The 14588-nt window shown below is 39.0% G+C and overlaps 1 protein-coding gene across 2 annotated transcripts; it reads left to right on the forward strand.

Annotated features, from left to right (window-relative positions):
- Positions 1–850: 850 nt before the first annotated feature.
- Positions 851–13066, forward strand: LOC102199662 (proline-rich protein 5-like). Of its 2 annotated transcripts, XM_005733411.1 has the most exons (8): positions 851–1015; positions 1728–1808; positions 2390–2496; positions 4415–4506; positions 4577–4717; positions 9549–9693; positions 9830–10135; positions 12237–13066. In XM_005733411.1, the coding sequence occupies exons 3-8, from the start codon at positions 2460–2462 to the stop codon at positions 12590–12592; spliced, it is 1077 nt and encodes a 358-aa protein (XP_005733468.1). In that variant the 5' UTR covers positions 851–1015; positions 1728–1808; positions 2390–2459; the 3' UTR covers positions 12593–13066. The 2 variants fall into 2 exon arrangements, with proteins under 2 accessions (XP_005733468.1, XP_005733469.1); XM_005733412.1 differs by lacking the exon at positions 1728–1808.
- The last annotated feature ends 1522 nt before the right edge of the window (positions 13067–14588 follow it).

Raw genomic sequence — 14588 nt, forward strand, 5'->3', positions numbered from 1 at the left:
ATGATGAAAGACAAAGTGGCAGGCCTAAAACGTATCTACAGCCGATGAACTGCACTTGAAAGTAATGTCCTTAAAAAATATGGGGGGGAAAAAAGACGTGACACAGGAGCAGAGAAGTGCATCTGACCTTTCAGTTGATCTGTCTGCAATTCACTGAAACCTCATCCAAAATCTTTTCATGTAAAGGTTGGCTGTAAAGAAGCCATTCTTCTGGAAGGGAAAGGGAAAAAGGCTGAGGAATGCCAAATTGCACAAGAACTGGACTGAAAATCAGTTTGACTTTTTTGGTGGAGGTGGTTAGGAGCGACAGTGAGTGTCTACATCCAGCTGCAAAACACGGTGGAAGCTCTGTCATGATTAGGGGGTGCATTTCAGCCAGCGGTGTTGGAGATGATGTCAAAGCTGATGGAATTATGAACGAAGAAAAGTACCAGCGGATTTTGATCCAATATGTAATACCACCTGGAAAATTGGCAACAGTTCTTTGGCACAATGGTGATTGCAAACACACTGCAAATGCATTAAAAGCAAACCTGGACAGGAAAACACACAAGGGAACATTTTTGGTCATGGACTGAAGAAATCTTTCCTAAGAGAGTTCACACCAAATATTGACTTCCAGGCTTGTTAGAACTGTACAAACTTATATATCGCATAAATGGTTGTACATTCAAGTGTAAATTGTTGCATCTATTTCCCATTTTCCCAGCAATATTTAAGGAAATGAAATTAATTCATTTAGATGACCTCTACAAATAAGGCTTTTCACATCATCTTTTCCAGTACACATAAGAAATGAAAGTTGGTGCTTACAAGCATTTTCTCTTTCTTCCTGTTGGCTTTCAAGGAGCCTCCATAACAAACTGAGGTTGGGGACCGGCTCGTCCTCCAGTCTGACTGACCTCTCCCAGGCAAAGACCCCAACAGGAGGTGGGGAGAAGGGAGGAACAGAGGAGAGCAGCAGAGACAAAGGGACCCAGCAGAGGAGGGCCGGGGCTAACGCCACCTGGAACAGGTTAGCCCTGTTTATTATAACCAATCTCAGTTTATATTTTAGTGAATACTTTATTTTGTTAATGGATAAGCCATCACACATTTTTACATGAACAAGTGCTTGTGCGTGTGTTTCCTTTATTAGTGGGAAGCTCTGTCAGTGCTGTTGTCCATGCTATGAATAGGACAGTCTCCTTTCACATACACATGAAAATACATATACGCACATGGACATCAGCTCTTTCTGCCTGCCTTCTTCCCTCAGGGTCCATCACTACCACACTTTATTTCCATCCATCCATCCCTTCCTCACTCCCTCCTCCTTTTTTCCCATTCTGCTTCGCAGGTTTCTTTCTTCTTTGGATTTCTTTCTTCTCACTCTTTTGTATGGTTGTTTCTAACGGTGTTTCTGCTTTATTCAACACTAAACAGCACAGAGTAGAAAGCAAGAGCTGTCAGTTTGCTGGGTGGCTGTAAGGCTATGTGAACAAATTAAACTGGACACAAACCTTCAGTCAAAAAAGTTCATGCCCGTCTCACTGTAGTATGTTTTACCTTTCCGATGGCCTTCCTTTGGTAAAGAAACCTTTTCAAAGTTTATTTTTAACCAGTTCTTTTGAGGTGGCTTCAAGAGCTCACCGATTGTTCAAACGGCACAATTAAAATAAAATAAATGCATGTATGTGTGTCACTCTTTCTAAATGCATTTCGCCTCTCCGTGTGTTTATTTCTAGCATCCACAATGCAGTAATCTCAGTTTTTCAGAGGAAGGATCTGGGAGAAAATGAACTCTACAATCTGAATGAAGGTGTCAGGTTAGCTGTCTAGTTTTATGTCTCTTGCTGGCCTTTACACCAGTACCCTGAACTTTTAGCTGGTTTGTATTTTAGAATATTTGATTAAATTATCACTGCTAAAGCTTTGATTTCCCATCTTACCTTACTGCAGCAGAATATTTCTTACTTGAAACATATATAAACATGCTTACAAGTTAACACAGGCATGTTATACTGTTCATAAATTGGATTTACCTTAAAATTGCTTTAAAGAAGAGACACTGTAACCTTGAAATTAGATGGAAATGCAGCATCTGTCATTTTAGTGTATTTAATCACACGGTGTTTGTTCTTTGAGCTGCTGATGTTCAATCATGATACTGAGCCAGTGCTAGCCTTTGCTAACTGTGGAAAGTTTTATTGAAATTTCCAGATGTTTTGCATGCAGTGTGAGCAGCATCTTTTCTCATTTCCTGAGTCTGATGTTCCGTAAACACAGCATTCTGCAAACTCATTACATCTGGTTCATTTCCAAGGAGGTATCGCTGATGATGTGTGACTGTAAGCATATCGCTTCATGTCCAGTATCCACTCATGTGCTGTTATTATAACCATTGCAGGCAACTGCTTAAGACTGAGCTGGGCTCCTTCTTTACTGAGTACCTTCAGAACCAGCTGCTCACCAAAGGAATGGTCATTCTGAGGGACAAGATTCGCTTCTATGAAGGTAAACACAAATTATTGAGAAAATAGACAGAAAGTGGGACGTATATACAGAGTGAGAAATTTGAACCTTTATTTCTATGATGGTATATCATGTTTTGAATAAAGAAATGGCTGCCAGAGACTGGTGTTTAAACAGTTTGATTACAAGCTTAAAATATAGACATAAAAGGGTAAAAATAAAATCAGGGTTGTCCCTTTAACCTTATAAAATATTTCTTTAAAGCGGTCAGATGTCAGAGCAAATTTACATGGATAAAATCTCTAAATATGCAAGTTCGTAAGTTTTTAGTTTGGATAAGAATGGCACAAACACAGGTTTTCAGGGAAATTGAAAAAAAGCACCCAATAAAAGAGCTACAGCCTCTGTAGGCTTCATATTGAATGTTAAAGTTCATCACATTATGATTTGTTTGGAAGGAAAAAGTCCCTTGGTAGCACAGCTTAGGTTTGCAAAGTTGTATCTGAACAAACCACATGACTTCTGGAACAGTGGAGATGTTTGGAGATAATGCACTTCGCCATGTTTGGAGAAAACCAAACACAGCATATCAGCACAAGCACATCATACTAACTGTGAAGCACGGTGGTGGAGGCGTGATGATTTGGGCTTGTTTTGCAGCCACAAGACCAGGACCAGGAGTTGACCATTAACTGTGAGGTCATCTGTTCAACAGACAGCTAAAGCTTAGACAAAAGTGATCCAGAGTACAGCAACAAATCTGCAAAAGAAAAGAATCAAATTGTTGTAATGATCCACTCAGAGACCTTTTTTTTCTTTTAAACATTTTATTTATTTTTAACAGCAGAGCGTCCTGCAAAACCTTTTTTTCCCCATATGACTGTACATGTCTAAAGCTCTGATATATCAGAGCCAATTACCAGGGAGAAACTAAACAAAAGAGCAAGTTCAGAAATATTAATCTAAAGACTGCAAAAATGTGTATTAGCTGGACGTTTAACACCACCTGTATCTGCTTCTCAAGTAAATTGTGTGTCCTTCATTTTAACGGGGAAAAAACAACCTTTCGTGTCATCTAGGTTACTTATTTGCAGAGATATTTTTTCACCACGGTAAAAAAATTCTACAAAATTCTTTGCTGAGTCTTTAGTTTCAACTCCTTTGTTCATAGCCGACAAAGCCTTCTGGCTTTGATGAGGTGTTCACACTACCAGTAGTTTGTTTCAGGGGAAGTCCGAGATTAGTGTTTTATCTTAACATGACACAAGTCTAGTCTCTAATGGTTTCAAACAGGGCCAAATAATAACTTACTAAAGAAATTTCTAGATGCAGAGGTAACTGCATTAGTTAAATATTACTTTGACTGGTAAGATCGTGGCATTTTTCTGCACAAGGACACACAGAAACACACACTGATGCACGCACACAGGTAGAGTGAGAGAAAGGTATTTTGTACTGTGGTAAATGTGTGACCTTTATTTGAAGCACTGCTGAATTGATATAACGCACACACTCTGATGGTGACAGATTTGTGTGACAGAACCGTCATCACAAAACCAGACAGGAAGCGATCCTTTACGTCAATAAGTAAGAAGGTTTGCGTGTGTGTGTGTGTGCATATGCAGAAAAATGTCCCACCAGAAATAAAAGAACAAAGCTGTAAAGTTGCTATCTGGATTATCAGACCTGTTTTTTATAGGTCAATAACTATTTTTGCAATGACACATTTTTTTAATCTTCTGCCTCTGAACTCTGCCCTTGTGTCAAACAATGAAGCCGTGATTATAGTTCAAACCTTGAGCTTGAATTCAAGGACTCCAACAACAGTATTACATTAACTATTTGGAAACTACAGCCACTTTTATGCATAGTCCTTTAAGCATGCTTTCCACAATCCCAATATCTTTTTCCTACATCAGTCTTGATACTTTTATAACTGATCTGCCTGGTTGTATCGCAGGTCAAAAGTTGTTGGATTCTCTGGCTGACACGTGGGACTTCTTCTTCTGTGACGTTCTGTCCATGCTGCAGGCCATCTTCTATCCTGTACAGGTACACATTCTTGCAAACAAGTACTCCAATTAAAGGCCTTCATCACATTGAAACGTGTATATATCATCAGGGAAAGGAGCCATCAGTCCGTCAGCTGGCTCTCCTTCACTTCAGGAACACCATCACCCTCAACCTTAAACTAGACGAGGCGCTCTCTCGGCCCCGAGCCCGAGTTCCTCCCTCCATCATACAGATGCTACTAATACTACAGGTGAGCACACTTTTGTGGTCTGCCTCTCCCATCGTCTTCGTCTAATAATCTCTCGTGCTATCTCTTATATCAGTGTGCACCATTTAACACTGATATCCATGACTTGATGACTGTGATATGAGAGAACAGGGTAAATGGCAACAGATGGAGAAAGAGGAGCAGAGGGTAGAAAAAAGTTGTTGCTAAGGGATCCCACAGGAAGTAATCTCAGTGTGAACACAGAGCACGGTTGTCTTCCCATGACCATTCAGGACCCTCTGCACCCTGTTTGTCTGTGTGAATTATGAGGATTTATGCTATCATTAAAGGCCGTGACAACTTCACAAGAGCTTTATTAGACTTCTGTACCCCTTAGTTCAGTTGATGTAAATTGTAGTGCAGGCAAAGAGTTGCTTGTCCATTTCTTTACATTTTATTTTGTTTTTCCAATAATTTATAATAATCTGCTTATATATTTTCGTTCAGTTTGTTACATTTTATATTTGATGCCTTACAGTAACTTCTCATAGAGTTTGCACAGACCTAAACAGCCCAGACAGGATGGCAGGATGAAAGCACATAGAAGCTAGTAGTTACAATATTAGCACTTTATAACCAGTCAGTTTGGTCTTGTCCATTGTTACCTAAATGCAATGGTTTCTTCCATTTCTAGAGTAATAATAGTAATGGACATTTTATAGGACTGCTGTTGTTGTTGGTGTCACACTGTTTGGACAGGCCGTGTGAACCCCTAACAGACTCCAACATTAGCCACTAATAGTCTCTTTCATGTGGACTTGCAGCACGGTGAAGAGGACTCTGCGTAGTGCTCCACTTTTTTTTCCTATCTCAATGTAAATGTAACTTATTTTACAGCCATAAGCGGCCATATTTAAACTAGAGGTTGGAACAGTAAGTTATCAGCTAAGGCAATGTCACGGTCTGCGGGGCAGACCGAGTGGAATGAGTGAGGTGGATCCAGGTACAGACACAGATGAGGAGCCAAACTGAGCTTAAGGAAAAGTGAGCCTTTATTTTGGGGCTGACACTCACAGCCAAGAAGCAAGACAAAATCAGGGAAAATCTAAACTTAAACTGGGAAACAATAACTAAGACTTTCACTATGACTTTGAGAATGAAAACCATGACAGGATGTGGGGTAGGTAGCACAGACGACGCGACAGTGAACAAAGGGAGACGGAGGACTTAAATACACACATGAGGTGATCAGGAGAAGTGGAGACACATGAGGACACAGCTAACTTGAATGAAACATAATGACAACACAGGGGAGAGTAACACTGGACACACTAACACGAGACACGGACCTTCAAGGTAAAACAGGAAACATGACAGGCACAGACTAGACACTGAACTAAACCTAAGAACAAAACTCTTAACTAGAATAACACTGAAACTTAGGATTATAATGTTCAAAACAGGACAACTAAAGACTTAGAAAATTAACCATAAAATAGAAAAAACACCAAAATACAAGAAACTGAAAAAACTGGGTCAAAATGACCCAGAACCATGACAGGCAAGTGTGCTTGGTTACACCCTTATCGACCACTTAGTGCTAACAGGAGGACAGACATTTGTTTAGAACTCTTAAAGATGTCGAAGAAGCAAGCTCCTTTAAGCAATTACTTTGGTGTTCCTCCACCTCCAAAGAAATGTCAGAAGGAGTCCGAACCGCAAAAGAAGCGCGTATTCTCGGAAAAGTGGTTGCAGGAGGTGAGCTGGTTTCAAACAAATGATGAACGCACATATATGCATAATATGCCGTGAAAATCCCACTCTAGCAGATAAAAACAGTGCCTTTTATATTATATTAAAGGCACTGTTTTTGTCCACTTTCCCGAGAATACGCACTTCTTTTGCGGTTCGGACTCCTTCTGACATTTCTTTGGAGGTGGAGGAACACCAAAGTAATTGCTTAAAGGAGGTTGTTTCTTCGACATCTTTAAGAGTTCTAAACAAATGTCTGTCCTCCTCCTGAAAATCTTATGTACGCAAACGCGCATTGCAACTTCTTATCTGGTGCGCGTCTTTTATTTTGAAAGCGCACCTGCGGACCACTTATGTGCACCCCTGTTAATAGACCACACATTTAAACCAGCCACACTTTAAACTTTAACAACATCTAAATTAATTTTTTTTTAAGTCATACATCATAGAGTTGATATGAGAAGAGGATTTGCTAAAGCATTTAATTGTACCAAACTGTAAATGTGCTTTTTAATGCCCCTATGTCGTGCTAACAAGCTAACATACTAGTCTGGGGATTGACTCACTTTTGGAGCGTTGCAGTGCTTCTCAAGTAGGCCCAGAAAATATGGGTGTGTCTTGTAACTGAGGTAGCCATGTGAGCTTTCCTCTTCTGTCACCTATTGGTTTTTATTTTACTTTGTCTCTTCTTCATAACTTAACAATGTTTCATCAGCCTGTAAAAAATAGTTAAAAGGAAATCAGCTAAAAACAGTCCCCTTGATTACACACAAAGATAAAAGTGTCAAAGAGTGACTAATTCTCAGAAGGATACAGAGGAGACCAGATGAATACCATGAAAAATGTAGGTGTTGCTTAAGTAACAACAGATGTGGTACTTTCTCTGAATTTTGACATGGTTGGAATATGTTAAAATCAAGTAAAATAGAATAAAATAAGACTAGTGTGTGGGCCATTTTTAGATATTTTACCCATCTACCAAATCTTTTAACTTAAAAGCACTTGGTACAAAGATTCCTGAGAGGTACTAGTCACGGATAAGCTGTGGTCCTGGTAGTGCATGACAGTGGGTTTACTCAGTGTTGTAGAGGATGCAGAATGGGGTTGTTTCTGTTTGGCTTAGCTTAGACATTATTATGATGACTAATTGACCCAAATCTGGTCCTTCCAGATTCAGACTGAGAGGGCAAGACGAGACGAAAATAGAAAGCACAATTTATTTATTCCCTTCTTTTATTCATTGTGCACAGATATACTGCAGAGTTATTTTAGTTTGCACACAGTGAATATCAACAGAGAGCAAAGCGGGATAAAAAGATGACAGGTAGACAAAAAGAAGGAAGGAAGTAGGGCAGCTAAGAAAAAGGCTGTTTGTAAGAGAGGTAAAATTTGGCACTGAAATAATGCAGTTTTTGCTAATTCCTCAATTCATCTGTTTGTAATTTCCCTTTCATTCTGTTAAGCCTCTCTGACGCCAGTTCACTGAAGTCTGTGCTATTTATGTGGTTTGTTTCTGTGCTGTGGTTTTCGTGCATGGGCTTAACAGTTTAGAATATTGAAACTTCACTGATCTATCCCTTGTCATTTTGAGATATTGCAGTGAGGTCTGGAGCCACATGTGTCTCATGTGTTTCATGAACAATGTTGTGGAAGTAAATTTGAACTACATCCAACTGTAGAGCAGCAGTTTGGCTTTAACTGAACAGAAACACAAAATCGGAAACTTTCAAACAGCAGAAGTACTTTTGTGTTAAAGATGATTTATATCTGTGGATCAAATGACTGTGTGGTGTAAAAGATCCACTGTGCAGTTCCTCTCCGCTCGAACTTTCTTTTAGCTCATTGTTTTCACTACCATCAAGATCATCATAATACAGATTTTCAACTTTTTGTTCAGCTGCAAAAGCCGGATCTACTAAATATTGATTTAATTTCTTTTTCTGTGGTGCCCAAATGTATGCACCTGCCTGATTTTGTTTGAACAATTATTGCACACTTTCTGTAAATCCATTAAACTTAATTTCATTTCTCAAATATCACTGTGTGTGTCTCCTATATGATATATTTAACTGACATTTTTTATTGTAACAACCAACAATTCATTTATGATTCATTAATGTTGAATTGTCTGCTCTAACTGCTCTATTCCCATGTTGTTGCAGTATATTAATGGCTAACATTGTACTGTGGATGGATTGTCTCAGTTGTTCTCCTGACTGAAGTTTACAGTCCATTTAAAGCATGCTGCGTTGCGATTGCATTTGTCCCCAACCATCGGGAACTCTCCCATTAACTTTTATTGAGTGGAAAATAGTTAGTATTCATCCTCCAGCTTCACTGTGTTTATATTATGCTAACATAGCCATGTCGCTAGCAATCACATCCTTATATACCAGCTAGCCCAACTACAGTAACCCTACAAAAGTCACTGCTTGTTTAGTTTTTTTTGTATTTGTTTATGTTGGAAGTGATAGCAGAGCTGTACGTTTTAATTTTTTCAGAAATCTGTCAGTCAGAACATGCTATATCATGTTTAGGTGGAAACTAGCGAGCTAACTTCCTGCTAACTTCTAACTCTGTTAAATTTAATAAATCCTGTTTTGATGGATGCCTGGGTGTTTAAACAATGATCAGTGTTTAAACAATTATTGCACGCTTTCTGTAAATCCAATAAACTTCATTTCACTTCTCAAATATCACTGTGTGTGTCTCCTATATGATATATTTAACTGACATTTTTTATTGTAACAACCAACGATTTATACAGAAAAATAATGACTATTAACAAGGTTGCCCAAACCTTTGCATCCCACTGTATATGTTTGTACAAGGCTAACATTCACACCAAATTGATTCTGCTATATTTAATGTGTTCTTTTCGGCCTAGCCTCTAAAGACATACATGTTTTAAACTGAAAAAAGGTTTATCAGAGATCTTTCACAGTAACTGGCAGAGTGTTTGATAAAATCACAGAAAGCCAAATAGAGAACTTTCTCTTTCCCCGGTTTTTTCTTTTTTCGCTGCTTCTAAAGTTTCCATTAGTGCCAGCCAACACACTGCAATTACCCGCTAAGACAAACTTGTGTTTTTTATGTGTATGTTTGTGTTCCTTTGATCCAGGGTGTCCATGAGTCTAAAGGTGTAACAGATGATTACCTGCGCCTTGAAGCTCTCATCCAGAAGGTGGTCTCTCCTTACCTCGGCACTCATGGCTTATATTCCAGGGATGAATCCTCCAGTATGCACTGCTCTTCCTGTCTTTTGGGTAAGTGTGTGCTTGTGTGTACTTGAAAAACTCACAAATTACATTTTAATTCAGGCTTTCTGTGGTTTTTGCAGAATGTTTGCAATTCTAAACTAATAAGGTTTCTCTTTCTGCTTCTCTCTTTTGTCTTCGTTAGAAAAACGCCTACAGTACTCCTGGTCCTCCAAACTAAGCAGTTCTCCTGTTGTCAAAAACCCAGTGGTCCGCTCTAAGAGCTACAATGTTCCCATGCTAACCCCTGTAGTAGAGTATGACATAGATTCCTCCTCAGGGAGCGGCACAGGCATCAGGCGGCATTCGGTATGTGAGATGACGTCTTGCGTGGAGGAAAGCATCCCTAAGACAAAGTCCACCATAAGTGCCCCTGACAACAACAGTAACACCAGCACTTCGAGCCTCGCCAATCACTCCTCAGCTTCCACCACCTCTGCTTCACTTTCAGGTAGGACTATATGGCCAGAGTTAATGAATCCCTTTAAAAAGACAGTGGAACTCAAAAGTAAATATATGTGTTTTTCCTCAGCTGTGCAGCGCTATTCATCTGTCTAAATTATAGATGAGTACATATGAAAAAAACTCCACAACCCAATCAAAGTTTGGGATTTTTTTTTCATGATTTCCTGAAAGATTTCTTGACTTGGATAAGTGGAAGATGCATGGATGGATCAGTGGTTCCTTGACAGAGACTGACAGTTTTTTATATGTATTTTTGACAGATTAAAAATAAGTGTTAGTGTTTTCCAATGCATTAATACAAGTGATATTTACCTTTAATTTAGGTTAAAAACAATTAATTAATACATACATTTTGATTCTTACTAAACTAGGAGTAACACTTCTTCTGCACAAAAAATATTACAAAACTGAATGGATTTTGGTTTTGAAGTGGAGCAACATTTTAATTTATCGGGTTAACCAGATTAGCCAGAATCCAAGATGTAAGTGAGAGATAAGTTTTCAAGAATGCAGGCAGAGTGGAGATTTCAGGCCATAATGCACAGACTCGCATTTGGAGAAAACCTGTGAAATGCTGTGCCAGGACCTTAAGAGAGCTGTGCATAAGTGAATCTCAACAAACCTCAAAGAACTGAAGCAGCACACGTGCATTTTGGTTTATTTCTGTTAAATAAATGTGTTGCTGTTCAGTTGAGGTTGTGTCTGAGGTCCTGGTAGGAACCTGATATATTTTCTTATTATGTCCTGGTATTTAAAACCTTAGAATTGACAGGGGATGTACTTTATCTTTACAATGACTGTCGATTACTGGAAGGGAGTAGTACTGAATACATTTATGAATTTTGAAATGAGCATGGTGATGTTGAAAAACAGAAGTGACAAAAAATAGAGAATTAGGAATAGCTTATATTACCAAGAAAAAAGGAAACAGAGACAAATCTTCCTTATTTCTTCTTCGTTGTCGTCTTCTTTTAACTAGTCTCGCTTTAGTAGTCATCAAAGGGTAATCTGCCTCCATCTCACCCTGTCCCTGGCATCTTCCTCTGTCACACCAACCTTCTGCATGTTCTCCTTTTGCTACATCCATGAACTTTCTATGTGGTCTTTCTTTTTTCCTCCTGCCTACCAGTTCCTCTTCAACGTCCTTTGTTCAATATATCCTCTGTTCCTCCTCTGTACACGTCCAAAGCATCTTCTGCCTCTCTCTGCCATTCTCTTCGTCACCTCTCTTATACACTGTCTATGACTTTGGATGGGTGACTCTAGCTATTTAAACTCATATAACTTCACTATCACTACTTTTTTCATCTTTTTTGTTACACCCGTCTCCCTCTCATTCTCACACATGTATTCTGTTTTGCTTCCACTGACTTTGATTCCTCTTCTCTCCAGAGCATGCTTCCACCTCTCCAGGCTCTCTTCCAACTGCTCCCTACTCTCACTACAAATCACAGTGTCCTCTGTAAAAGTCATGATGTATGGAGACTCCTGCCTAACCTCATCTGTCAGCCTGTCTACCATCATTGCAAACAAGAAGTGGCTGAGAGCCAATCACTGATGTAATCCCAGCTCCACCTTGAACCCATCAGTCTTTCCTTCTGCACACCTCACACACTGTCTTGCTCTCCTCATGCATGTCTAGCACCAGCCTCAGATTCTTCCATTTGTTAGAATTTTACAGAAATATAAAGAAATGGAGTGAGATTTAATTGGCGTATTCTTGAAAAAGTAGGATGCATGCTGTGTAGGTTTTTCACATTAAGGTCAAACTATATTATGTTACGAAATCTCTCAGAGCTGTGAGACAGACTGTGGTTTGAGATGTTTAGTGAGGTTAAAAGTAACAGGCAACATGCTCTGCAGAGGCAGCAGTGTAAATCCTGAAATCACTGGAGTTATCTGGTGATGTTTCTACCATCCCATGATGCATCTGCTATACAGTGAAATCTAGACAGAAATGCTTAAAATTGGCACAGCATTATTATTGGAATCTTTGATCCAAATATATTTTTTGCTAACAAGCTACAGTACAGAAACGTAGAGGAAAATCAGTTTCACCTCCAAAAGTTTTGCTTTACTTTGTGCAGACGGTGCAACCTCCAGCCAGAAACTCCGAACCATAGGTGCTGGAAGCCAAGCAGCTCCCCACCCTACCCAGCGTCAGCAACACTCCCCTAGCATCTTCCCCGAGCCTTCCCCAGACGAGGACACACATTGCACTGGCTCGCTGGAGTTCGACTCTTCCTCCTCCTCCAAGGTTCTGGCTCAGGACATCAGCTCTGGTCCCAGTCCTTCTTCCAGTCCGGAGATGATGATGGACCACATGATGGAAGATTCTCTGGACTCGGAGATGGAGCTTGATGGGATCTTCCTGAACTTCTCAAAACAATCTTCAGGAGGGTCAGCGGACACCAGAGACAGCAGCAAGGAGAGTGTGGCATGACACACAGACCAATGTGTGTGCGTGTGTGGATGTGTGCAAACTTCACCTGTGTGATGCAGGTCTGAGCCACGACTGACATTCCTCAAACTGCTGTTTTCTAGAGACTCTAGATCTTCAGGGAATCTTTAAAACTGGATTATTTTTCTGTGTCTTGTGCTTTTTCACTAAAATCAAGTCTAATTTTCTGATGCCTTTTGTAATATTTCATTGTAGTTAGTTAGAAACATCGACACTGGCCCCTGTGGGGAGATTTATATTATTCATTCACATTCAAACTAAACAATCACAAAATAAAACTATAAATGAAAACATGGAAAACACATAAAACACAGCAAAAGGGCAGAAGCATGAAAAACGTGGAGATACTTTTGGATACTTTTTGAAAAGCTTGGACAGTCAAACTCAAACTTCTAACATTTCATATGTTTTGGAAAACTACCATGTTTGACAAGCAATGCAAATCATATTTTATTAAATTACTATTAAAATACTCATTTGATTTTAACATTTTTTTTTTGTCTCTGTTTCAAATTAAGACTTAAACTGGTGGGAACTCTTTCCAAAAGAGGCTTAAGCTACAGTCAAGTAAACCACTTATTTCGAAATGCTGTGCTTTTGGGCTGTTCTACATCGGTGACAGTTTTTCTATGCAGTTGGTTCAGAAAAGCGCTGCGAAAGAGCATAAAACACAGTGGAAATAGATTAAAAACACATACAAACACGCAGAACGGAAGTTGAGGAAAACGAAATGGAAGTAGAAACACAAAAACACAACGGAAGTGTTTTGGGGGGAGATATGAGTGACGGAACAGCAGCAGAATCCAAAAATGTTTGAAGGATTGTTCTGAGACACATTTTAAGGATGTGGAGGATTCGTTGGTGTTGTGAGCGAGGGAAAAATAGCAGGTAATGTGTCTTTTAATCATATGATTCATATAATATTGTAGAGTCATGTTTGCTATTAGCCGTTTACTGTTAGCTTGCTACTCTTATTCTCTCCCTAAAAACGCTTCCGTTGTGTTTCGTGAATTTTTGTTCTTGCTGGCGTTTTCTTATTTTGCTTTTGGTAAAATGCAGTGTTAAATAAGGATTTGTGTCGAAAATGCACACTGCCAGCTGAAGTTGCAGTTTTGTTCTAAAACGTCGTTCAGTTTTGAAGCATTCAAACAACAGTTGACAAACATTATCCCGCTTCTTTTTTTCTTAATCCTTTACATCTTTTTGTCAAATCAAAATAGTCTCTGAAGAAATTGTGTGAGTCAAATGTTAGGACATGTTAATCAAAGACAGCCTTATCAGCAAAGCATAGAAAACTTGTTCCACTCCCAGATTTGGCATCTTTTACCAAACCTTATCTTGTCCCCTTTTCTTATCTCAGCTCTTCTTCCATTGTGTTAGTGTCCACTTAAAATAGCAGAAAGCCAAGTGTAAATCATTTGTCATGGAGCAACAGTCTGTCTAAACAACCTTTAATGTGAGTTTTCCTTGTTTACACATCTGGGCCTAAATCAGAATCAGCAGCATGCGCTTCCTGTTTCTGCATGAACGCAGCCGTTAAAGTTGTGCTGACAAACTGTATTTTGCGTTTTGCAACGTATATTAGTTGTTCGCGTTTACTGAATATGATCACGAGCGCTCAATGTCTGAATTCATTTTTTTAAGTACACCGTCCACGTTACTTTCTTTTCTCTTTTTTTTATTTGAACAATTGAACAACAAATATACATAGTAATGTAGTTATAGAAAGGGTATGAAAACTTTCACAGCTTGCAGTATCTTTTACAAGTCATATATACAAATACAAGTACGTAAACAAAAAAGTATACTTTAGGAGAAAACAAACAAACAAAATAACAGATTAAAAAAAAAGAGGTGCTCAAGGTATAAATAAACAACATATAAGTCAAGTGAAACTATACATTCGACACAGCTCTTGTGTTTTACATGCTTTGGAGTTGGTGCTGTTCTTTAGATTCTCTAGATAATTGGAAAACAG

Source organism: Pundamilia nyererei, unplaced genomic scaffold, assembly GCF_000239375.1.
Source record: "Pundamilia nyererei isolate P.nyererei 1_Seehausen unplaced genomic scaffold, PunNye1.0 scaffold00052, whole genome shotgun sequence".
Lineage (NCBI taxonomy): Eukaryota > Metazoa > Chordata > Actinopteri > Cichliformes > Cichlidae > Pundamilia > Pundamilia nyererei.

Excerpts from the sequence above, each read along its gene's own strand:
- LOC102199662 (XM_005733411.1), top strand. The coding sequence starts at position 2,460 with ATGGTCATTCTGAGGGACAAGATTCGCTTCTATGAAG. Across the intron at positions 4,507-4,576 it reads CCATCTTCTATCCTGTACAG|GGAAAGGAGCCATCAGTCCG; the intron begins GTACACATTCTT and ends ATATATCATCAG. Across the intron at positions 9,694-9,829 it reads CTGCTCTTCCTGTCTTTTGG|AAAAACGCCTACAGTACTCC; the intron begins GTAAGTGTGTGC and ends TGTCTTCGTTAG.